Source organism: Gymnodraco acuticeps, unplaced genomic scaffold, assembly GCF_902827175.1.
Source record: "Gymnodraco acuticeps unplaced genomic scaffold, fGymAcu1.1, whole genome shotgun sequence".
Lineage (NCBI taxonomy): Eukaryota > Metazoa > Chordata > Actinopteri > Perciformes > Bathydraconidae > Gymnodraco > Gymnodraco acuticeps.
The window spans coordinates 1661437-1686062 of record NW_022991760.1 but is presented as its reverse complement, the minus strand read 5'-3'; the positions used below and the strand labels follow the sequence as shown (position 1 = coordinate 1686062).

Below are 24626 nucleotides of genomic sequence, written 5' to 3'. Positions count from 1 at the left end.
TATGTGTCTCAAGGGGTAATTAAGTCATATGGGTGCCCATCATTTTTAGATCAGTGTGAAAAGTAACTAAGTACATTAACTCAAGTAAGTACAATGTTGAAGTACTTGTACTGTACTTGAGTATTGCCATTTTATTTTACTTTGTACTTCTACTCCACTGCATTTATTTAATACCTTTAGTTACTTCACAGATCTGGATGAATGATGTGAAATATAATCAAGTGTTAAATCAGACTTTAGTTCCACCTGGAGTAAATCCACCAGCTACCCTGCAGTATACAAAGTCATTCAAACTAGCTGCACCTTTACCAGCTTTGAGAACACTTTCATGATCAATCATTATAAAACATATCATAGATATTATTCTGAAAGGGTCTAAGGATAGAGGGTGTCGTTTTTCTCATACTGATATTCTGAACAATCTGTGCTGTTGTATTTGCTGTAAAGTGTCTCTACTGTAGGCCATTTTTATTATATGTACAGCACTTTGGCTCGACCAAAAATCGTTTATAAATGTGCTATATAAATAAAACTTGATTTGAAATGGACCAATCTGCACAATGACTACTTTTACTGTCGCTACTTTAAGTTTATCTTGATGAACTTTCTTCAGAAAGTACTTTTCTACTTTTACTTGAGTAACATTTAGAATGTTTTACTAGTAACAGAGGATTCCTACACTCTGATGTTGAGCAGACATCTGTTCAAATACAGATATCGTCCAAAGAAAGCAGTAGTCATTCTAACGGTGCTAACACAGTGCTGGATCAAACCCATCTGCCCTGCAGTAACATATGGTTATGTATTTGGTGAAACTTCCATATAATTGATCTTGTCAAAAGAGAGCTTGTCCTTGCTGAAAGTGTGTGTAATTCATGAATAAACTCTTAATACTCCACTTTGGAGTTATCAAGCTCAAACTTTTTTCCAAATGTCCTGAGAGGATGCTTGTTGAATATTGTTGCAAAAATAATTCATTCATAGCTTTCCGTTTCTAAATATATTTACCTCTGGAAGATAGGTCACTAGTTATCTTAATTGAGTATTGTATGACAAAAAAAAGAAGCTTTTTACACATTTCTTTTTTCTTTGTAGAAAAAGGTGAACCCGGAACTGCAGGTGGAGGTGAAGCCCAGTATCCGAGCCAGAAAGATTCAGGAGGAAAAGATGAGAAAGCAGATGCAGAAAGAGGAGTACTGGAGACGGAGGGAGGAGGAGGAGCGCTGGAGAATGGAGATGCGGTATGGGTATTTCTTATTATTGGTTGTCTCCTCTGCTAATGGGGCTCTAGAGTTCCACAGTTCCCACTACCTCTGGATAGGTCACTTGTGTAGCTATTTTGTTAAGTTGCCTCTTATAGGAATGCAATCTGCTTATCTCTGATGCAGTCTGTCAAAGGCTTTTATTGTGAAAGGGACCCAGAGGCAAACATGCTGTATAATGGCATTTAAAGCACGGCTTACAGGGAACCACGCTCATGGCTGATGGTGTCACTATTCTACAGCCTTTCTATCGTGCATAACGTATACTTCATAATGATGGTATATGATGTATGTAGATGTGTCCAAACAAGACACAATGCACACTGAATGCTTTAACAATGATTTCTATCAAATGACACACAGCCCCTGCTGTATTGTTTGACCTCTGTAGAGTTATTTATGTTTCGGAGGTTAAACACCTAGGACCAGCAATGTTGATATTAAGATTTATTATGGGATTATAGTCAAGAACCGCTTTCACACCAAGCAGAGTCCTGCATCGGGTCGGGTACCCGACGGGTGACCCGCAAAAAAAGTGATTCGCGGGTGGTATTTTTTCAAACGCTTTTTTACGGGTTCGGTTCTGGGTAAAACAAAGATGATGCGTGTCGGGTCGCGGGTGTTGCATAATAAATATATTAAAATAATTTAGTTTAATGTTTAAATCCTCAGACCTCTCCCCTGCAGGACTGCGCATAATCATAACCTCTGCAGCGCATCAATCAGCATTTTCAATAACACTTCCTCAAGAGCGAAATCCAACGTCTGGGAGGCTTTTGGTGTCATCCTAGATGGAGAAAATAACCAACATCCCACGCTTTTTGAGACAAATATGCAACTGCGTGTGTTAATAATTGCACGTTTTCACTGCTCATATATATGCGGGGTCGGGTTGCGGAACTAATTGGCAATATGTGCGGGTAGCGGGGCGGGTTCGGTATTGGGCGGGAGCGGGTCTTGAAAATCAGACCCGTGCAGGACTCTGACACCAAGTACTTTTGCCCTTGGCACCAGTGGCGTTTTCTCCTGGAGGCCAAGGGAAGCCAGGCTTCCCCTATTTTTTCGGATTGTAGTTATAATTTTAATAAATAAATAAAAACACTTCGTTTAGTTTAGGAAATTCTTTGTTGTGTGTTGCTGCCGGCCCGTCTCTCCCCCATTCTCATTGAATATTTTACAAAGAGTGAAACAGCGCCCCTCTAGATGTTATGGTGAAACAGTAGATTGCACTCTCTGTTGCGAGAGGAGGCCAGCCGAAATTGGCTTCCCTTGGTGAAAAAAATTGAGGGATTGACCAATCAGACATGACATCACGTCATGCCCTTGCCAACCTGTGATTGGTCAGGGCCATGCCAAGGGAAGCCAGAGGTGGCTGGCAACAACAAATACAATCTGATGACAGGCCAATGCCCAAACTGGAGCTGTGTACAGAGGAGCGAGTCGGATGTAAAACGTTAAAGGTCTCCTGATTTAGTTTGTGAATGAATGCTTATTAGAGTTTGGGCTGGAGAGTGCGTGCGGACCTGTCGGTTAGATAACAGGCGTGTGTAAGTACTGCATCTGATACAAATGTGTGTAAAATGATGCCGGGTAACTCATCTGGTTACGTTATTACATTGACCACCACACCCCCGACCCAAAAGAAAGGAGGTATTATTGGCTTCCCCTAATTTTTTCCCCACGCCACGCTACTGCTTGGCACGAAGTACCCCAGGGCACTAAGTACCAATCGCGTTCACACCAGAGTAGAAGATTATGCAAATTAGCCGCTGATGTCACTTCGTCTTCTTCTGCTTTGGGTTTACTGGCAGGCCGCAAACCACTTCACGGCGTATACTGCCACCCGAAGTCCCCGGAGTTAGGGACTGGCTTCAGTAGAAGCTGCTGGGACTCCCAGCTGCTTCTACTGAAGCCTTCCGAGTAAATCGCCAGAACGCCGACACCTGCTCATCTCCACCGCTCCCATGTTTTCTTTTGTGTTGCCATAAGTTAGTCTCTCTCCGTTGGTTCGCGGGGCTAATGCTAATAATGCTAATGCCAGTAAATACAATGGCGGCTTCAAAAAACTTTTCAGAGTTTTACGGGGCGTGGTTTGCAATTCGCCCTGCCAATAGAAATTGGTACTTTTTTGGTACCACCTCTCTAGCAGGCACTAAAAATGGGGGTAAAAGTTCCCGGCACTAACACCTCATTCACACCAACGGTGTTTCAGGGCCGGTTCGGAGCTGGAGCTTGAAAAGCACCGGGTTTTCCTGTTCACACCGCAGCGGAGCAGCCTCTTAGCTCCGGAATCCGGTTCGTTTCAAGCACCAAAAAATTGCCCGGCTAGAGCAAAAGCACCACATATGTCACGCTTACATCGAGGCGGGGTCAGGGGCGGGATCAACTCCTGAACAACAACAAAAAGCCCGCGTTTTATCCAGTTTGTACACAACGATTGAGAAACTCAACAAGCAGCAGTGGTCCACTGAAGAGACCAGCTACCTGCTGGGAATCTGGTCTTCTGAAGAGGTACAGAGGAAGCTGGAGCACAATCGGCCATTGTTGTTGCTGTCGGTGTGAGCTGTGAGGGCTTTCCGCGCGGTTTGAAGCAGGCACGCAAACGGTTACGTCATGACGCAAACGATGACGCAATGACGCAGCACCAGTCGGACTCTGGGCTGTGTGAAAAGAGCCGGAGCTAAACCGAAGAGCCGGTTCTGAACCTGAAAAGCTCTAGCACGGAGCTTGAACCGGAGTTGCGTTGGTGTGAATAAGTACTCTTTTTGGTGTGAATGCGACATAAGGGGTACTAACGGAACTAAACGGGAAAAGTACGGGGAAAAGTACTCCGGTGTGAACGCGCCTACGGTCTTCAAGAATCTGGAGCAAGTACATTTTTAAAAGGGATATAAAAACAAAATAGGCAAATTATTTGTAAAGAATTTGGTTCATCCCTCCAGTTGAACATTTGGAGATCTATGTGGAACGACAATTTCCTGAGCCACTTCACGTTGTTTTCCTTATTGCTCAACAATCTGTTCCGTAGACATTTAAAAGCACTTTGCACAGCTTTACACCTGGGTAGATGTGAGCTGTACTTTTTTATTTCCAGGCATTATGAAGAAGACATGTATTGGAGACGTATGGAGGAGGAACAGCACCACTGGGATGACCGTCGCCGTATGCCCGACGGGGGGTACCCTCAGGGACCCCCGGGCCCTCCTGGTCTGCTCGGAGTTCGGCCTGGCATGCAGCCTCAGGGGCCTGTGGTAAGGCTTTACGTGTATTTATTGTTAGTAACACTTAACATGTGACTTTAGGTAGAGATTCAGCGTCAGTATCATTCCCCCCAGTGACCAACTTAACTACTGGTTGGTGTTCGAATCACCTCAATGCCCTAAACGTTTGCATTGGCATTTTGCCCTACTTTGTTTAACATGCACTGAAATGGAAGGGTATCGTTAATATTTTGAGAGGATTTTCTAACTTTTTGTCAGAGGAGGGTAATACATTGTTCTTTCTCTTTACAATTCCCTTCTGTTGTGTATAATTAATGGATTAAACATTTGCACCAATAGTTTTGTTTTTCCTCGTGCAAGACAATGACTTTGTTTTCTGTTTAAAATCAGATGATGTGGTAATCTGATAAGTATGATATCTCACATTTTCAATGGAATGATTTGATCGCAGCTGTTGTCTGGTTTACTACTGGTTGAAGTGATTTGAACTGGTTTATTCACCAGCGCATATTTTCATAAGAATCTTCCTTTTTTTTACCGATATTGATATGTCTTAAAAATATTAGACTGAGGGCGTTTTATTAAAAGGTTCTGTTTTGAATAAAAAAAGTAAAACTGATAACCAGCTTTAAGAGAAATATGTAGGGAAGTCACATTAGTTAAACTAATGTTAGTCCAACTATAAAGCCATTTATTTAATTTATGAAATCATTTAGAACTCATTGATTTACTGCACATACACATTTTTGAGAATAGTGAAACTGGCACAATGAAAACTATGAATTGTGGGACAAAATAAATATAAAGTTCAGTTATCAAAATAATATTTTTATAATAATTAGCTTTATATTGTCAGGCATTATTGTGTTCATCCTTTTTGGTTGATCTGCGAATACAATGTAATACAAAGTATGACTTTAAAAAGGGGACACTATAGAGAACCGCAGTGACGCGTCCTAAAACCCGGAAGTATGTTAGCATTTTTACCACGTCCGGTTCCTTCCATAAAAAGCAATGCATTTTCTCCATAGGACTTTGGAAAATAGCTCCAAATAAGGTCTGTGTTTGACACAAATTGAAGAGACAGATCACGTTTTGTTCTACGACATTAAATACATCAGCAGCTGGTGATTTTTGAAGAGTTTACGTGTCTGAAAAACGATGGTCGTTACCAAGTGGCTGAATAGGACTACAGAAGTTGTCCAGGCCGTTTTACGTCATTACACCGAACACGTAAAACACTCCCGCTAAGTTAGTTTGCCCTGTTCTGCTTGAAAGCAAGTACCTGCCTCCTGCAAACTGTTCAAACACTTCAACCATTTACAATATGTATGTTTGAATATGGATCTTAAGTTGGCGTGACATTGAAGCAGCGACCCTGCTGTAGTTCCTTTATAGCATAACGTTAGCATTTTGCTTCTTGCGACTAGATTTATGCTTCGAAAATTATACAAGTAGGATAGACATGTGGATATTATCCGGCTGAACAAAACGTGATCCGTCTCTTAAATGTGTGTCAACCACAGACCTTATTTCCAGCTATTTTCCAAAATCCTATGGAGAAATTGCATTGCGTTTTTGACGAAGGAACCGGAAGGAGTTTACATCCGGGTTTTAGGAGGCGTCACTGCGGTTCTCTATATAACGAGTGTCAATGAAAGCCGTTTCTTTGAGGAGTATCTTATCAATAATATTGTAAACTCTTGCTGATTTGAACTCTTTCAGCCCCCACGCCGGCCTGACTCTTCAGACGACCGCTACGTCATGACAAAGCATGCAGCCATCTACCCCTCAGAGGACGAGCTCCAGTCGATCCAGAAGATTGTCTCCATCACAGAGCGGGCCCTTAAACTGGTCTCAGAGATAATCACAGACCAGGACAAGGCTGAGGACGAAAAGGAAAAGGAAAAGGAAAAGGAGGAGAAAGAACCCTCTAAAGACAGGTGCCAGATCTGACCTACCTCTACATTTCACATAGTCTACTGTCATGTCAGTTGTTCATCATGCCAGTGTAGGTGTTTCATAGCAAGCTCCTTTAACCAGTTAAGCTCCATGCCCCTGGTACCGGGGGCAAAACGCAACATCTTGCAAGAAACGGCGTCTGAGGGCTTCTTAACATTTAATAAACTATGAATGTGTCATATCCACTTCACGGGAAGAAACTCAGATATCAGACAATCTTAACCATTTTTAGCTAAACAAAACACAAGGCGAAAAAATGCTAACGCACTTAGCACAGAAGTCGCGGTAGAATTACCTTATTACTTATCGGATCTGCACAAACAAGATATGACATGAAAGCTGAGATTCCACAATCAAAACTCAGGGCAGCGAACTTCCCTCTCGATTATGTTGGCTCTAACGGCCCGTCCACACTACAGCGTCGACAGCTTCAATCTGCCCATTCACTTTGAATGGGGTGACGTCTAGTGCTGCGTACCGGTAAGCCAAACCGGTACTGGACTTGTAAAACGTTTCGGTTCAAGTCCGGTTAAAACCGGAACGTCGGGAACCGGTACTTGGACTCGCAAAAAAACTAGCACTTACGTATATTCTGGTGTCTGTGGTTATTTAAACATTCCCTGATAAACGTTATTCAGCGGTAATAAATGAGTGCTTGATTGATTGATTGAAAAGTTTATTAACAGCTTGTATATTGGGTACAGTACAGTACAGCTCAAAACATACAATTATTAAGGGGATGCAGACCAGAGAAAGACTTTCGTCTTGTTTACATCAGGGTCCCCCATTTCCAATTCATCATATCATTTAAGACATATAAGACATATTTGACATACAGATGGCTTATTTACAATTTACATACAGGTGGTTTTTTACATACAGATTGCTTATTTACAATTTGCATTTTAGATTTCGTTCTAATACATCCTAACCGGACATTTAAGACATACCAAGTCTACAGATATACAGTTAGTAACAGAGTCTAAAATGCGAGTATATACATAGATGGGGGGGGGGGAAGCTGTCCATTGAACGACAGGTTGAGATTTGTACCATTACCGGGGCCAGTTTTGCAATGCTCTCCCCCGAAGGTGCTCTTTAAGAGAGGTTTTGAAGGTAAGTATAGTTTTACTTTCCTTTACAGTTGTGGGAAGAGCGTTCCACCTTGATGTGGCATAATTGCGAAACGTGTATTCCCCCTTTTTTGTGCCAAATCTGGGTTTCACATGATTTGTGGAGCTCCCTCTGGTGTTATGATCATGGTATTCCTTGACCTTTGGGAAGAATTTTGACATGTACATGGGTACCATAGAGGTGTAGTGGATCTTGTAGACCAGGCCCATTGCAAGTAGCTGTACTCTGTCGTCTACTCTAAGCCATCCTAGGTTGTCAAAGTGGGCAGAGGTGAGGTGGGTTCTAGATGAAAGGTCAAGCAGTAGTCTGACCAGTTTATTTTGCGATGTTTGAAGTTTTATTTTTAGCGCCTTGGAGGTGCTATGGTACCATGACGTGCAAGCATGGTCATAGTACCCTTGAATGAGTGCTCCTGCCAGAGTTTTCAGGGTGTTTTTGTTTACCAGAGAGGAGATCCGGTATAGGAATCTAGTTCTTTGATTGACTTTTTTTATTACATTGGATGCCATTTTGTCACAGGAGAGGTTTGCCTCAAGAATAGATCCTAGGTATGTAATTTCCTTCTTACTTGTGACAATAATGTCGCCCACTGCAACTGAGAAGTCGTAGGATTTGCTGAGATTATGTTTCGAACCGAAGAGAATGGACTCTGTTTTACCCAGGTGTAATGATAATTTATTATCGGCGAGCCAGGTGCAGATTCTGCCGAGCTCGGAGCTGAGGGTTTTTTCAACCTGCAACCTGTTCCTGCCAGAGACCAGCAGGGCTGAGTCGTCCGCGAACAGGAACAAGTTGCAGTCACATGCTGATGACATGTCATTTACATAAATTAGGAACAGTAACGGACCTAATATGCTTCCTTGTGGAACACCACAGCTCACTGGGAGGGGGGGGGGGGACAGAGTACCGTTTACCTCCACCATCTGTTCTCTCCCCTCCAGGTAGGATTGCATCCAGCTCACCGATAGTTTATCAAAACCAATTGCTTTTAGCTTGTCAATCAGAATGGGGTGATTGACAGTGTCGAAAGCCTTTTGTAGGTCCAGCATCACCATGCCGCAGTACTTGCCCTCGTCCACCTCTTGTTTGATGTGGTCGCTCAAATAAAGAAGGCATGTGTCAGTGGAGTGGGATGTTCTAAAGCCAGATTGAAATTCATAGATTAGTTTCTTTTCCGCGAGGTACTTTTCGACCTGTTCATATACTATTTTTTCCATGACTTTCGAGATGGAGGTAAGTATAGAAACAGGGCGGTAGTTTCCTGGGTCCAATTTGCTGCCCTTTTTGTGCAGGGGGGTTACTCTTGCAATTTTGAAGTCTTTGGGTACTTTTCCCTGTTTTATGGAGAGGTTAATTATGTGAGCTATGACTGGTGAGATGGCGGTTGCTGTGTCTCTGAGGAATTTGGAGGGGATATTGTCGTGGCCAGTGGCCTTGTTAGGTTGGAGGGCGCTCAGTTTAATGAGTACCTCTGCTGTTGTTACCCTTGCTAGACTGAAATCATCTTTGCGTACCCCTAGGTTTTTGTAGTAGGTCATGATGTGATCTACTCCAAAAAGCCCTGAGTGGGAGGGCAATTTATTTACAAGAGTTATGGCTATGTTTGTGAAAAAAATGTTCAAGTACTTGGCCACATCCTGTTTGTCTGTGATGAGCCTGTTATCTGTCTTTATGTTTAAAATCTCGTTTTGAGTTTTTTACTGCAGCCAAGCTGGTTATTGAGTAATTTCCAAAGTTCACGGGGTTTATTTTTGTTTTCCTCAGTTTTGATATTGATGAAATTCTTTTTGGCAGTTTTGATCATGGAGCTTACGTCATTAATTAGTCTGTTTCTTTCAATTTTGAGTTCAGTCACGTGGGCCTGGAGTTCACTGCTCGTGCTTTTGGAAAGCATTGACTGACTTTTATGAAACTCAGAGCATTTTTTGTCTCTGGTTTTCATGGCGGTCAGTATGCCGGAGTGCATCCACGGCTCAGCGCGATTTTTTACCCTGGTTGTTCTTAGGGGGGCCAAATCATTGAGTATTGCAGAGAATTTGTTTTTGAAACCAAGCCATGTTTCTTCAACTTGTGTACCACTGAGCTCATCTGACCAGTCCAGGCTCTCCAGTTCTAGGTTAAAGGCCTCGCTAGAGTAGTTTTTGAGGTCTCTAGATATGACTGTTTTGTGACAGCCGGCCCTTTGTTTTAGCTTTTTGCGGGTACAGGATATCATATAATGATCACTTAAACCGCATGCTATAACCCCTTTACTGGAGATCCTGGACCTGTCAGAGGTCAGAATGAGATCAATGGTAGTTTGTGTTGTTTCACATACCCGGGTGGGTTGGGTGATTAGCTGGCTGAAGCCGTGCAGATCACAAATCCTACTGAAGGACTTGAAGACGGACGTGTCTTTACGTTGCATATCCGTGTTCCAGTCTCCAACAATAATTGTCTCTACATCCCCCACATCAGCCAAACACCCATCTAATGTATCATAAAAGTCACTCTGTTCCGGTGGTCTATAGATTGTCCCGACTATTACAGATTTAGCATTGTCAAAAAGAATTTCAACCCACACAGATTCAATATTTTCATGATGCAGGTCAGTACGGTTTTTGAAATTGGTGTCTTTATGTATGTACATGCAGACACCACCTCCATTCACGTTCCTGTCCCTTCTCACTACAAGATAATCTTCAATTTCAATCTCTGAATCTGTAATGGGATTGTCCAATTTGGTCTCAGAAAAGCATAATATGCTTGCCTTACCGTTCACGAATAGCTGCCTGAGTTCAGCCAGTTTGTGTCTCAGGCTGTTAGTGTTCAGATGTAAAATATGTAGTCCATTTTTGTTGCTTAAATGCACAATGTCGTCAGCTTGCAGATATTTGTCTTTGTCCGTTACAGCAACCGGCTTGTCGGTGTGGGGTGGTGGTGGTGGGGGGAGGGAGGCTCCTTTGTAGCTTTAGCCGTTGATATGCTAGCAGGGTGGCTAACAACATGGCGGATATTTGTGATATTTGGGATTTGCTAATCCCAGTGTGCTCAGTGTACAACATCACATGTCATCTCACCTTCGATTCACGGTTTGAAAACGTAGCATTTTGCCACATGCTAATGCTAACCGGAAGTGAAGAATTTTCAGACTAAAAGTATTAAGTTAATAGTGTGAACTTCCGGGTTTTTCAGAATAAAACTGATTTAAATTAAATAGTGTATTTAATTCAAAATTACGCCATATCAACATTGATTTTAATTTCTAACAGTATGTATGTACATCACTATGTATGTATATGTACTGTATAATGTACACATGTAGAGTTGTAGAAAAGACATGGTGTACAGACAGTACAGTACACTCTGACTGTACAGTCACTACAGTGTGTATACTGTACAGTAGGTGTGTAACAGTGTAATGCGTATAGTCTACTCTACACTCTACCTTTCAGCAACGTTTTAGGGATTTAGGCTCAGTCAGCTCAGGGACTGTTTGGTTACTTTAGTTTGGTAAATGAAATAAATGTTTGAACTTTGTAGTAGTTCACTGTAGTTGCTGTCATAAGTCATTTGTAGACTAAGTGGCAAAAAGTGTTTTTTTACATTTGTACTTTGTAGAGAAATGTAGACACAAGTTGGAAGGGAGCACAATAAACCTGATGAGTTTGAATTTGAGTTGATTATGAGTTAATTTTCAATTGATAATTAGCTCACAATAAGTTCACTTTAGTTACTCACACAACTTGACACAAGCCATGGGTTCAGGTCCGGACTTATAAGTCCGGACCTGAACCTGAACCTCTGGACTTGAGTCCGGACCTGAACCTGAATGTGAGTCCAGGTACGCAGCACTAGTGACGTCACGTTGCCGCTTTTTTTCGCCGAACTGAATTGTGGGTAGCATAGCGGTCCGTCTCCGCCGGAGTAGCCAGCGCCAGCCAATCAAATCCCGTTTCGGAAAATCTGACAGCTCAAGCCGTAGCCAATCAAACCGCGTCTAAGCTGGGAGAGATATCCCGCCGTTCATTTCTATATTTCAAAAAAAGATGGAGGAGAAACTAATTATCGCCGTAGCAAATCACCCGGTTTTGTATGACCAGACCCTCTTCACCTACCCGGATACAAACCGGAGGAACCAGGCATGGAGGGAGGTGGCAGAGACAGTGGGTGAAACTGGTAGGTTTTCGCCTGTTTGGGGAGTTTATTTATATATATATATATATATATATATATTGCTCCCATAAAATCCCCGGGGGTTTTTGCTTTGTATGTCGGGGGCGGGAGATTCATGTGATTGGTTGTTGGTCGCGTTGCTTGAATAACATCCCCAAGCTTCAGACACGCCCAGCTCCAAGCTTTTTTTTAAGCTGTAGTGGGGACGCTCCGTAACGGTTCAAAAGAGATGTCAATCATCAAAATCGACCGATGGGTTCCAGAGATATGGCAAATCCACCCAAATGACCCCAGAGGTGGGGTTTTTTCTTCTAAACCTCTCTAAAAAGGTGAAATTTAACTTGTTTTGCATCAATCTTGATACAGGGTACTTATTATATGTTATAGTCAGGGGTGCACATAACTTTTTTGCCCTGGTTCTCAAAGGAGCACCTGGAGATGTTGCTTGGTGCTCATCCTTAAAATGAAATAAACCGTAACTTTTGAGGGGGTCTTGACTTTATTTGCCAGACACACGGCACTGAACACACATGCAGAGGTGAACACAGAACACACATGCAGAGGTGAACACAAGACAACATTAGCACGAGCAGTAATCCTACAAGCTGTCATCACTACCCTCCTGACTGTTCTCCTCACTGTCTTCCTCTCTGTCAGACATGGTAGCTGATGATGTAGGCCTACTACTTTCTCTCTGGTTGAGTCTGCGATTAGCTGCTTGCATCCACAAGTCAACAGCTGGGTTTGGGTCGAAAGTCTCTGATGTCATCTTAGACAAGTGGATGTAATCAAATAAGTATGTGAACATAACCAATAACCTACCATAGCCAATAACAAATGAATGTAACTTGTTTTATTTTTGTTGTTCATATCTTATTTTACCGTAACATTTATTTATGCTTTTTTTTTTTATCTTTCCAGTTTTAAAGGATATTTTTGGTTACTGTCCTATAGTATACATTGGAATGATTTCAAACCTGTTTATCCCAATAATTATAAAGGAGTGCCTTGGAAATATGTGTTTACATAAATTGTGATCAAAACGTTTGAACTTAGACTAAAGTGAACTATCTAAACACTCAGAGTCCTTTACCTCACTGAGCTGTAGTATCAGCCTCTCAGTCTGACTGGAGAGGACTCTCCCTCCACATTATTGTAGAAACATCTTCTTCTTATATCCGTTTGAGCAGCTAGCACCAGATTCTAATAACAACAGCGCCGGAACCCGTGCACCCTCCCTCGCTCCCACGACTAACACCAGTGCGACGGGCCGGCCCTGAGTTCATATGCAACTCGCAAATATCTTTCTCTCTCTCCTCTCTTCTCTCTTTTCTCTTCTCTCTTTTCTCTTCTCCCTTCTCTCTCTCCTCTCTCTCTCTCAATTTTGGTACGCAAATGCGCCTTTTTTCAAATGACCCGGTGCTGCGCATGCGCACCTGCGCACCAGTTATGTGCAGCCCTGGTTATAGTGTGGATTCCTAAAGCTTTTAGTCTCCGATCCCATCATTCAAGGGTGGTTTTCACTATAAGTAATGGGTTATTTTGGACGGAAATTATAATTAGGGCCCGAGCAAGAAGTGCGAGGAACCTATTGTTATTGGAGGAATTCTTCATTTTGGACTATAAGGGGCGCCAAAAACACCACCAATTTATAACTCAAGAACTGATGGACGAATATTTAAAAAATGTTTTACACATACTCTGGGGTTGACTACGAACTGAGATTGAAAGTGTCGCAACAAATGCAGAATGTGGGCGTGTCTTATAATTTTTTTTTTAAAATTGCGATAGCATAAAATGAGCTTCGGACGTAAAACTTGGGACACACGTCACAGCCCACGACCTTTTCGAGAATGTAAAAAAAAAACTTAATTTTTCAAAAGAAATGCTCACTAGCGCCCCCTATTAGTCACATATAGTTTCTCAGAACTTCACGAATTTTGGCACAGACATTCCTCCTACAATTGCGGACATATTTGTCATTGGCTTTCATTAGCCCCGCCCCCCAAGAAGTCGGCCATTTTGAAAAATGTGCGTTTTTCATGCATTTTAAGCACATTCTTTCGAACTCCTCCTAGGGGATTGATCGGAAAAATTCCAATCCAGCACAAGTTCAGCCCCTATCCAATATGATGCCAAATTGAGAAGAAAATGTTTGATAGCTTAATCGTGGAGGTCGTAAGCTAACAGCGAATACACCATTTTTGACAATTTACATTACTCCAAACTACTCGTATATAGTTTTTCCGATATTCACGAAACTCTGCATCTACATTGCTATTATGATTGCACACATATTTCAAGTTGCTTTTCATTAGCCCCGCCCCCCAGAAAGTTGGCCATTTTGAAAAATGTGCGTTTTTCATGCATTTTAAGCACATATTTGCTAATTCCTCATAGGGAAATGATCGTAAAAATTCCAATCTAGGAAAACTTAAGCGCATATCCAATGTGATGCTACATTGCAAAGGAATAGTTGTTCGCTCGAACGGGGAGCTCGTGAGCTAACGGAGAATGTACATTGTTTGACGATTACATCAATCCAAACTACTACATTTCCATTTTTGGAAACATTTACAAAGTCACACTGTTAACTCCGAATGACCTGACATTTTGCACACGTATTCGGGTGGACCTACTCTGCATATTATCTCCCCGAACCCCTAAGCTCCGCCTACTTCATTCGTTTTAAATTAGCATAATCTTAAAAACAGTGAAATATTACCTTAAATGTCCATTTTCATTTCATTTCAAACCTTTATTTATACAGATAAATCCCATTGAGATCATTGATCTCTTTTTCAAGGGAGACCTGCTCAAGTAGTTCCACATGAAACATAAAAACATAAATAGAACAACAAAAGGACATCATACAGCATCATTTACATAATTATCCACATAAACAGGTACCAATAGCTTCCGATTGAGTAGCATCCAACCGAGCTTTAAAAACATTTAGTGGCACCAGATTGTTCACTTTTCCATGTTTTCTTTTTCAACGCCAAACTTAGTATACAGCATCGGTGGAGGGTCAGACACATTACCGTAGAAAATGAGCATGTTCAGTCGATAAATATTGCTGTCATTAATCTAAACCTGTTTGCAAAAAGGCGGGGCTTACAAAGAAATGCTCATAACTGGTTAGGGTTACCCCTAACCCCTAACCCCTAACCCACACACACACAACCTCTGCTGGCAGCAAATTCAATTACAACAGACACTCATACACTCCACAACACACACAAACAGCTCATAAAGCATATAATGTATATCAGGCTACAGCCCTTGTATATTTTATTATGTGAAGCACTATATGGTTTCATGAATAATATCTACTCTTTACTTGTAGATATCTACTAAAGCATACAAATAAAGTGTGCAATGTAGGTCTGTTACATATATTATTGCTGTTCTCACTTTAAACATTGGTTCTGAATGAAAGCAGTTGTATAAAAAAAAAAATAGCCTAACATCCAGGGGAGATGTGATTAGGGGTGCAACAACTAATCGACTTAATCGATTAAAATCGATTACCAAATTAGTTGCCAACTAATTCAGTCGTTGATTCGTTGGTGACGTCATCACATGTGTTTTACGTGCCGTTAAGCTCCAACGTTATTGGTCTTTTTATCGGTACTGGAGACATTTAAACAATATATTTCATGTATTATTGCTACAAAAACATTATATCGCAGTCTTAGTGTCGCCAACTCGTTTCTAATATGCAAAAAGACAAACAAATGCGTCTATGATGTATTTTCGATCAGACGAGAGATCTCTCCCCCGTCTGTGTGCGAGGGGGCGGGGCAGTTTACACACACGCAGCTGCTACATGCAGCAACACACTGCGGAGATGGCGGAGAGAACGCGCTCCGAGGTGTGGTTAAACTTTACCCGTCTCGATGTGGACAATGCTCGTTGCCAAAAGTGCAATAAGAGTTAAGCATGTAAGGGCGGTAACACGAGCAATTTGTCTAAACATTTAGCAAAAGTGCACCACATCCAGACGGAGGAATGCACCAGGTTCGACTGTCTTTCTAGTAGCTCTGTAGCCCCATCCACGAGTAACGTTTCCACGTCAGGTGTTATGTATGCTAGCAGCAACACACAGAGTTAACTACATGATACAAACATGGGTTAATGATTAGAGGAAACTGAGTTACTCTTTATTTTGTTAAAGTTTCAGCTATTCTGTTCACAGTTCTGTCATCACATTATTTAATACGATTTGTTAAAACATTGTTGTTTCTTTTGATGTGAAATATTATTTATTTAATTTAAATTAAAAGCAATGTTAATTTTGTTCAAAATGTGTTTAGTTAATTTAATAATATATGTATTTTTGAATCAAGTATTCATCTTTATTGTCTTCATTGTTAGTTTCCACATGCCTAAAACAACCTCAAGCTACATCTAAAAGTTGATGGCTAAATAAGAGCGTTTGAGAAATTGTGCAAGGCATACAGTAATAGTCGATTAATCGTTTCATTAATCGATAGATTAATCGATTATCAAATTAGTCGTTTGTTGCAGCCCTAGATGTGATTAGTGAATAAACAAACGGTAAAGGGCAGAAAGTCTGATGCACATTTGATCATCTTAAATGACTTATAATCATGACGGGAACAGTTTGCAGAGCTGTGCTTCGTTGACATAAGTCCAGCCATGGACTTGATGGAAATGATGGAATCAAATGTCCAATCCACCACAACTTAAGCGCATATCCAATGTCATGCTACATTGCGAAGGAATAGACCTTCACTCGAACGGGGAGCTCGTAGGTTAACGGAGAATGTACCATTTTTGACCATTTATATGTCACATACTACCTTAAGCTACTGAGACCCGCCTGTCTGCCTGCCACATCAACTTTCACACACACACACACACACACACACACACACACACACACACACACACACACACAACCACACACACACAACCACACTTACACATTGTTCAACAAACACAAACAGCTCCTAAAGCATATACTAAATATCAGGCTACAGCCCGTGTATATTTTATTATGTGAAGCACTATGGTTTCATGAAAAATATCTACTGTTTATTTGTAGATATCTCCTAAAGCCTACAAATAAAGTGTGAAATGTAGGCCTGGTATTATTGAGCGATATATATTATACACACTGTTCTGCTTTCTGCACTGACCTCAGCAGCTGTTTTCACTGTAAACATCACCTCATAATGAAAGCAGTTGTATTAAAAAAAAAAATAGCCTAACATCCAGGGGAGATGTGATTAGTGAGTAAACAAACGGTAAAGGGCAGAAAGTCTGATGCACATTTGATCATCCCAAATAACTTATCATCACAACGGGAACATTTTGCAGAGCTGTGCTTCGTTGACAGAAGTCCAGCCATGCGTCACACCTCTTTTAAACATCACTGTTGGCTGAAATCGTCTCAGGAGAATACTTCAGTGTACCCTCGGTTATAGCTCCTCCAGAGACACTCCTCTCTCCTCTAAATCAGTGTATCCTCGGTTACGGCTCCTCCAGACAGCCTCCTCGATAATCGATCCTCGACGAGCCTTTAGAGACATTTGTTTTCCTTCGAGACGGCGCGCCGACATCCGTTTCCGGGTCGTTGCCGGAGGACCTGGGATTCCGGGACGCGAAAATTAGAGACAAACGGCTCATTTCCGAGGACTCGCGCGCGTCTGCTTGACGCCGGGACGACCGGCTGCCCTCCCCGACAGGCGCACGGACGCGAGGGCCCGCTCATCACTGCGCGCACATGTGCGACCGCAGTTTTAATTTAAATTGTTTTACTATGATCAATCTGAATTTACTTTAAAATAAAAAAAACATCTATATTGATTCTGACTTTTCTACATCCAACTCATCATTACTTATCATCATTACATCATTAATTATCATTACTTTGAGAAAAAAGATGATTAATTTACCCTTTTTAGAAGTGAAGATATAAGGCGCGTTCACACCGGAGTACTTTTCCCCGTACTTTTCCGGTTTAGTTCCGTTAGTACCGCTTATGTCGCGTTCACACCAAAAAGAGTACTTATACCTCATTCACACCGGTTCGTTTCAAGCACCAATAAATTGTCCGGCTAGAGTAAAAGCACCGCATATGTCACGCTTACGTCGAGGCGGTGGCAGGAGGAATCGGAATCGTCGTTGAAGTTGATGATTACGAAATAAGCAGTTTTGAATGTAGCATGTAACGACTGTAAAGTTGGTAGTAAAGTCGTCCCATTTCTTCCATTTCGTTTCGACAGAGCAAAACCAAAACGAGTAGCGCTTCAACACAATCGGTCATTGTTGTTGTTGTTGTTGTCGCTGTGAGGAGTTTCCGCGCGGTTTGGCTTTATGAAGCAGGCACGCAAATGGTTACATCATGACGCAAACGATGACGCAATGACGCAGCACCAGTCGGACTCTGGGCAGTGTGAAAAGAGCCGGACCTAAACCGAAGAATCGGTTCTGAACCTGAAAACCTCTAGCATGGAGCTTGAACCGGAGTTGCGCTGGTGTGAATTAAGTATTAGTGCCGGGAACTTTTACCCCCATTTTTAGTGCCTGCTGAGAGGTGGTACTCTCCTGGGGGAAAAAAAGTGCCCCAGTTCTGATTGGCTGGGCGAATTGCAAACCACGAAAAACTCTGAAATGTTTTGTAGAGCCGCCATTTTATTATCCTCGCATTATTAGCATTAGCATTCGCCCAGCGCACCAACGCAGAGAGACTAACTTATTGCAACACAAAAGAAAACATGGGAGAGGTGGAGATGAGGAGGTGTCGGCGTTCAGTAGAAGCTGCTGGGAGTCCCAGCAGCTTCTACTGAAGCCAGTCCCCAACTCCGGGGACTTCGGGTGGCAGTATACGCCGTGAAGTGGTTTGCGGCCTGCCAGTAAACCCAAAGCAGAAGAAGACGAAATGACATCAGCGGCTCATTTGCGTAATCTTCCCTCAGGGAACTTATTCCGGTGTGAACGCGATCGGCTCTTAGTTCCATAGGGGAACTAAGTGCTGGGAACTAAGTACGGCAAAGTACTTGGTGTGAACGCGGCTATAGTCATTTGTTCTGGGAATGTCATTTTCGAGCCTGAGACCTCAAAAACAGGCTCGGGGCTTAACTGGTTAAGGAATAACTCAGTGAGAAGGCGTATTATGGTGTGCCAAGACCCACCTGCTGATTTCATGTGAGGGTGTTTAATATGTGCTTCTCCTTCAGTCTGGTGAGCTTTTCTGAGTGATTCAAGATTTATACAGTTAGATCATTTGGATAATAGTAACTGACTCTTCAAGCAATAATCAAACGCCATCTGGAGATGCAAGTGAGCGGGCGGTTTTATTTCGGTTTTCTCTGCAGTATTTATGGAGTTGTTGTTCTTGTATAAGAGTGCACATTTCAGATCTGTCTAGAACTTAAACTGCCTGAGCTACACAGTCTCAGTTTTAAAGCAAAAGGTAAAAGGTTTGTTAACAAATTCATAAAATCATGTTGGTGAAGATGAAAGTTAAGAAAAATGTGTTGCTTTTTTCCCTCAACTCCATTTAACCTACAGCTCAGCCGCTGCGAGTCAATTTTAACAAAGATTTTGAGATGTTAAGTAAATGTGTTTGTACGCATGCAGGACTGATAAATGTACCTAAATGATGCATGCTTTCAAGTAAAAGTATACATTGTTAATGTGACAACATGTTTTCGGATGTATGGTTCTCAGAAAGATGACATTTTAAGTGTTGTTTGTTTTGCTTCTTTGCTTGTGTGTAGAGCTCTGAAGGGAGTGATGCGGGTCGGAGTCCTGGCCAAAGGCCTGCTGCTGCGGGGGGACAAGACCGTCAACCTGGTCCTGCTCTGCTCTGAGAAGCCCACCAAGAGCCTCCTCGCCCGCATCGTGGAGCACCTCCCCAAACAACTAACAGTACTATCTTTACAAATATCACACCTCTATCAGTTTCTAGTGGCCACTTTTATACTTGCCTTTCTTTTGCATATTAAGAGACATCTTTTGGGGTGAATTTGGCAGTAGGAGACATCACTTAAGCAATTTAAGTCCAGAGTGTGCATATCACCTTCTTCAGGTTGTCTTTTTGTCCTCTAAATATGATCCATCACTTTGTATTTCCTGACTGAAGTAATAAAGGTAATGATTTAGCACTGCTCCTGAATGAAGTGTGAAGGGTTTTCCCACAGAGTACACAGAGGATGTTTTTCATGAGCTTATTTTGTTCATGCAACTAGTAGACTTATTCAAACTGGTGGACCTTTTTTAAGTGTTTGGTTGACAATTTGGTGGCAACCTTAAGATATCTCTACCACATGAGTTGCATAACTCACACATCATGTTTCAACAGTAACTGAATCCCATGGTTCCAGTGAGCAGTCCACCTGTGCTAACAACTGTACCTATAAACGTGGCCACTGTCTTATATGAAATCATATGTAACTTGTATGTACAGTGGACTTCTGAATTAATGTTGGCATATTTGCATTTACTCTATTTCTTTCAGATCGTTACACCTGAAAAATATGAGGTCAGCGGATCCAACCAGGAAGCGGCGATCATCCTGACATCCTGCACGGATCCAAAGATGACGGTGACGATCACACTGACGTCCCCTCTGATCCGAGAGGAGCCCGGTCGGGATGGAGGTTGGGACACCCATCACAGCCTTTCCCATTGCACCTCCTTTCTTGTCTTTCTGCTGTCTTTCTATGAAATCAGTTTCAATATGTTTGTCGACACCCTGAAGAGTGCTGTCCTGCTGGCACTCCACATTTCTGTTGGGCTTTTAAGTCAGATCCTCCTGGCAACTTGCTCTTCATACATGATTCATTTTGCATTTCAGAAATGAATGACAGGGCAACCTGTGCAGTCTACAGCCTGCACACACTTCATTTTAATACCACTAAACAACTGAGACCATCAGACTGGTATAGATAGGGGCAGCCCATAAGAGACCCCAAACGTTAGTTATTTTTCTTTTAATCAATGCTCTTCCTTATCACATGGGGCAGATAGTATGAAATGAAAACAAGATGAAGGAGGCAAGTGCCAGCAGTGTTGCTCTTAGGCTTTTTGCTCTTACCTCTCAGAGGCTATCTTTATCCTTTAAACAAAGCATGACCAGTGTTTGCATTGTGTTAAGTCTAGTTAATCCCAGGTGAGATTCTATTTTGTTTCCTGTGTTCCAGGGGATTCTGTTTCTATCTTATCGTTGCTATAATCAATGGGAGACATACATTACAGTATCTTTTTTCCAAATGTCCTTTGAGATGAGGAGACAAAACAAATCCTGCTGAAGATTAGACAACAGAGGTACTTCTGTCCCTCAAGTTTCATTTGAAATGAATTGTGCAATTTCACAACTCTTTTCTCAAATCAAGATTTGGCAGAGGAAATTGGATGTTATTTTCCCACAGGAAACAAATCCTCCCTTTGTGTACTGGTGAACAGCAGCTCACCATGCTGAGGGCCCCTGTTCTGAAGTGCTCCCCTGAGTTCATTGACATCTTCCTCACATAGGACTCCAAAATGAAAGCCTTTGACAACTGTTGTCCTTTTTCATTTAGTTGACAATGGCAAGATTAGGACAAATAATTTGAAGATGGACCACATTTTCTTTTGGAATGAATTGACACGATGAAGATTTAGTTTTTGATTTGAATTTGAAATAATTCTTAGGGGAGTATTGTTAAAAGTTCAGGTACAGAAGGCTATGACAGAGGAATCTTTGCTATACGATGATTGTTGGGGTCTTATTCCAACCTCCTGATGTTAGGTATGCATGCAGTGATATCCTAACCCCTTTTGTTTGCTGGTAGTTCTCATGTTTTTTTCTCTTCTTCAGCACCCATTGCTTTTCCTCTCTGTATTCATAGAACTATTTAACAGCCAGTCCAGCACAAAGACCTCTTTACTCTCCATGAATAACAAAAAAAGACAAATGTCTCCCATCAGAGGATAAGTAGTGCCCAACAGCTTCGGAAGGATTTTTGACCAAGGTTTTCTCACATCACAAAAACGTTGCCACACCTACTTTTGCCATGCCACTTTTGATCAGCTCAGCACCTGTTAGCCCTGCCTTTTTGATTCTGTCAGTTCACACTAATCATCACTAGCCGTGGAGCCCCTCCTGTCCCAGTGCTAGAATCAAGACGTTTCAATGATTTATTGACTTTTAAACTCAGGTAATCATTGTAGATACAATTACCTGATCAAATGGAAACGGCTTCAAAACATATTTGAGCCACCTAATTTAGCGAGATGCTAACCAAACGGTCACTAAATGAATTCCCAGTTTGCAGAAAAGAATGACTTAACAATATGTGTTGTTTTGTGTAGTCAGATTTTCATGTTTTAAATGAAAAACAATAAGCAACCGACTGTAGCTTGTGAACAGACATTGGTATGTGTGGCAATGTGTTTGTTCTCTGCCAGCCTCGCTGACCTGGTCAAACACCCATTCCTCATCACCATTTTGACACTTCAAATCCATTTTTAGATGTAACCTCGGGTATGGTGAAAGACCCAGCGGACGTCTTGGACAGGCAAAAATGCCTTGACGCTCTGGCTGCTCTGCGCCACGCTAAGTGGTTCCAGGTTCGGAACATCATTTTACTTTCTTATTGTAGCCTTATGAGATGCATTATTTCTTTGTTTATTCATTTATTTGTGTTTACTCATTTGGTTTTCATTTTATAGTAATGACAACAACAAAAAAGACTACTATTTGAAGTAAAACAATATTCAAGGATGCCACATATCATAACAACAAATATTTGGTTAATATCCATAAGTGTTGATTATAAATCCAAGTTCATTTGAAACTCGTATGAAACAAACAACGGGCATCCTTGTATGCCCTTTTCAATTTTCCAAATACTGCATTATAGCGACATGTGACTCCATAAGGCTGCACAATAACTTGCACAGAGTTGTGCCATCAAGAAGTGCTTTCATGTTCAACGTTTGTATTGTTTTTTATTCTATATATATATTTTTGTAGAATAGGAATTGAGAGAAAAAGGAACATCTGAGTAGTTTCCTGTGATTCTGCTGCCTGAGCAAAATCACGGGCAAAGTAACGCAGATTTCCTCCGCTCTGTCAGTCCCTATCCTCTCCTTCAGGTCAACTCTTGTACTTTGAAGTACCTGTTTGTGAGATACCTGGATAAACCTGGGGTCAGGGTTTAGAAGATGACAAGTTCTCATTTCTTGTGCATCTTGCAAACTTTGAACTCCCTTACTAACTGTGAGGTACAAGACTACTGGGAATGGCAGCTGATTGCAAGCTCTTATGGCTCATACTCACTTCAAACCATACTCAAGCTTCCATTATGCACAGTAGTGTTTGGACCTCTGAGACAGAACTGATTCTCCTGTGTGCTCCATCTCTTGTCTCTCTTGTCACTGCGTAAACCTAACTGTATTGCATCAAAAGGCTAGAGCAAACGGACTTCAGTCCTGTGTGATCGTCATCCGGCTCCTGAGAGACCTCTGTCAGCGAGTCCCCACCTGGTCGCCCTTCCCCGGATGGGTAAGTGGATCCTCAGAGCCTGCTGCAACATACTCATGAAGTATTTAAAGGCCTCCAAGCACTGTGACTTTGGGCTGTCCCCAACCAGAGATGAGTTGAAAGAAACATATTTGGGTTTCATTTTAGTAGTCTGAGATTAAGATCTGAAGGCTGGAGAATAATTAACCAGAGATCTTTGAACTGATGACTAACAGACACCGAAGATTTATTAAAGTCACAGCCGGAGAGTTGACATTGCTGAGACACCGTAGTGATAGTCTCAGCCCAAAGCATCTCTGAAGTGCTCTCCCCTTGTCGCTGATACGTTACCACTCCTAATCCACAAGACACTGCAAGGGTCAACCTGTCCTGTTATTGCCTGAAGGAAAGATGGTGTTCTCTCATCATGTCTAAGACACAGCTGTGGCTGAAGCCCAGAGCCACGAAGGGCCCGTCGTATCCCCCACAGAGATTGGTAAAGCCTCCAGGCCCTTACGAGAGGAAAAGAGACAACACCCAGGAGGAATACACTATCTAAGAAAAGGGCATTAGGCTAAACCATTCGCTCACACTGTTTAAGTTTTAGGCTACTGGCAAAGTATCTACTTCATCACAAGAGTACAAAGTGATGCCACATTAAACTCAACAGTTTTGCATACAATTGTATTTTTGCAGACCATTTTTTTTAATAGAGACCGGAGCAATTTTGGGTGTTTGCAAAGTATCTTGCCCAAGGACACTTTGACATGTTGACTCCTTGGATTGATCAACTGACCCTCCAATTGATGGATCAGCACATGAACCCCCTCCGTCACAGCTGGTCCCCATATTTCAGTTTCATATAAATGGCTAGCTTAACGATCAATGGCTGCAGAGTTGAGGTATAAGCATCGTACTGCTGGCAAACACCTTTCTCCACATCAGTTTGTCGGAGGAGGATGCCTGCTTCACGTGCTTCATGTTATGGATATGTAGTGCAAGAGGCTGTGAAATAGAACCTGTTGTGATAGTGCTTGTGTGTATACAGTCCTCTAAGCCATGTTCTCTGTTCAGGCCATGGAGCTGCTGGTAGAGAAGGCCATCAGCAGCGCCTCCGCCCCCCTCAGCCCGGGCGACGCTCTGAGGCGTGTCTTTGAATGTATTTCCTCTGGGATTTTACTCCCTGGTAAGATTCTTTATTATCTTACGCATTCAGAACTGCTAAATGGACTTGGACTCATATCTTCATCCAAGTCATACATGAAACTCCACTAAATGTAATGACTTCAACAGGTGGACCAGGACTGGCGGATCCGTGTGAGAAGAGGACTGTGGACACCCTCACCACTATGGGAGAGCAACAGAGAGAGGACATCACCTCCAGTGCCCAGGTACAGACCCCCCCCATCC

General features: G+C 42.1%; 1 protein-coding gene across 2 annotated transcripts in view; it reads left to right on the top strand.

Annotated features, from left to right (window-relative positions):
* zfr (zinc finger RNA binding protein) overlaps positions 1 to 24626 on the top strand; it is a 43727-nt gene that overhangs the window by 17994 nt on the left and 1107 nt on the right. The window contains exons 11-19 of one of the 2 annotated variants that reach the window (XM_034199260.1): positions 1096 to 1241; positions 4357 to 4513; positions 6209 to 6426; positions 19489 to 19639; positions 20229 to 20370; positions 22224 to 22321; positions 23163 to 23258; positions 24291 to 24402; positions 24510 to 24607. In XM_034199260.1, the coding sequence (XP_034055151.1) occupies positions 1096 to 1241; positions 4357 to 4513; positions 6209 to 6426; positions 19489 to 19639; positions 20229 to 20370; positions 22224 to 22321; positions 23163 to 23258; positions 24291 to 24402; positions 24510 to 24607 (1218 nt within the window). Of the gene's footprint in view, positions 1 to 1095; positions 1242 to 4356; positions 4514 to 6208; positions 6427 to 19488; positions 19640 to 20228; positions 20371 to 22223; positions 22322 to 23162; positions 23259 to 24290; positions 24403 to 24509; positions 24608 to 24626 lie in introns of those variants that run through there. The other variant, XR_004567350.1, reaches the window with a different exon arrangement.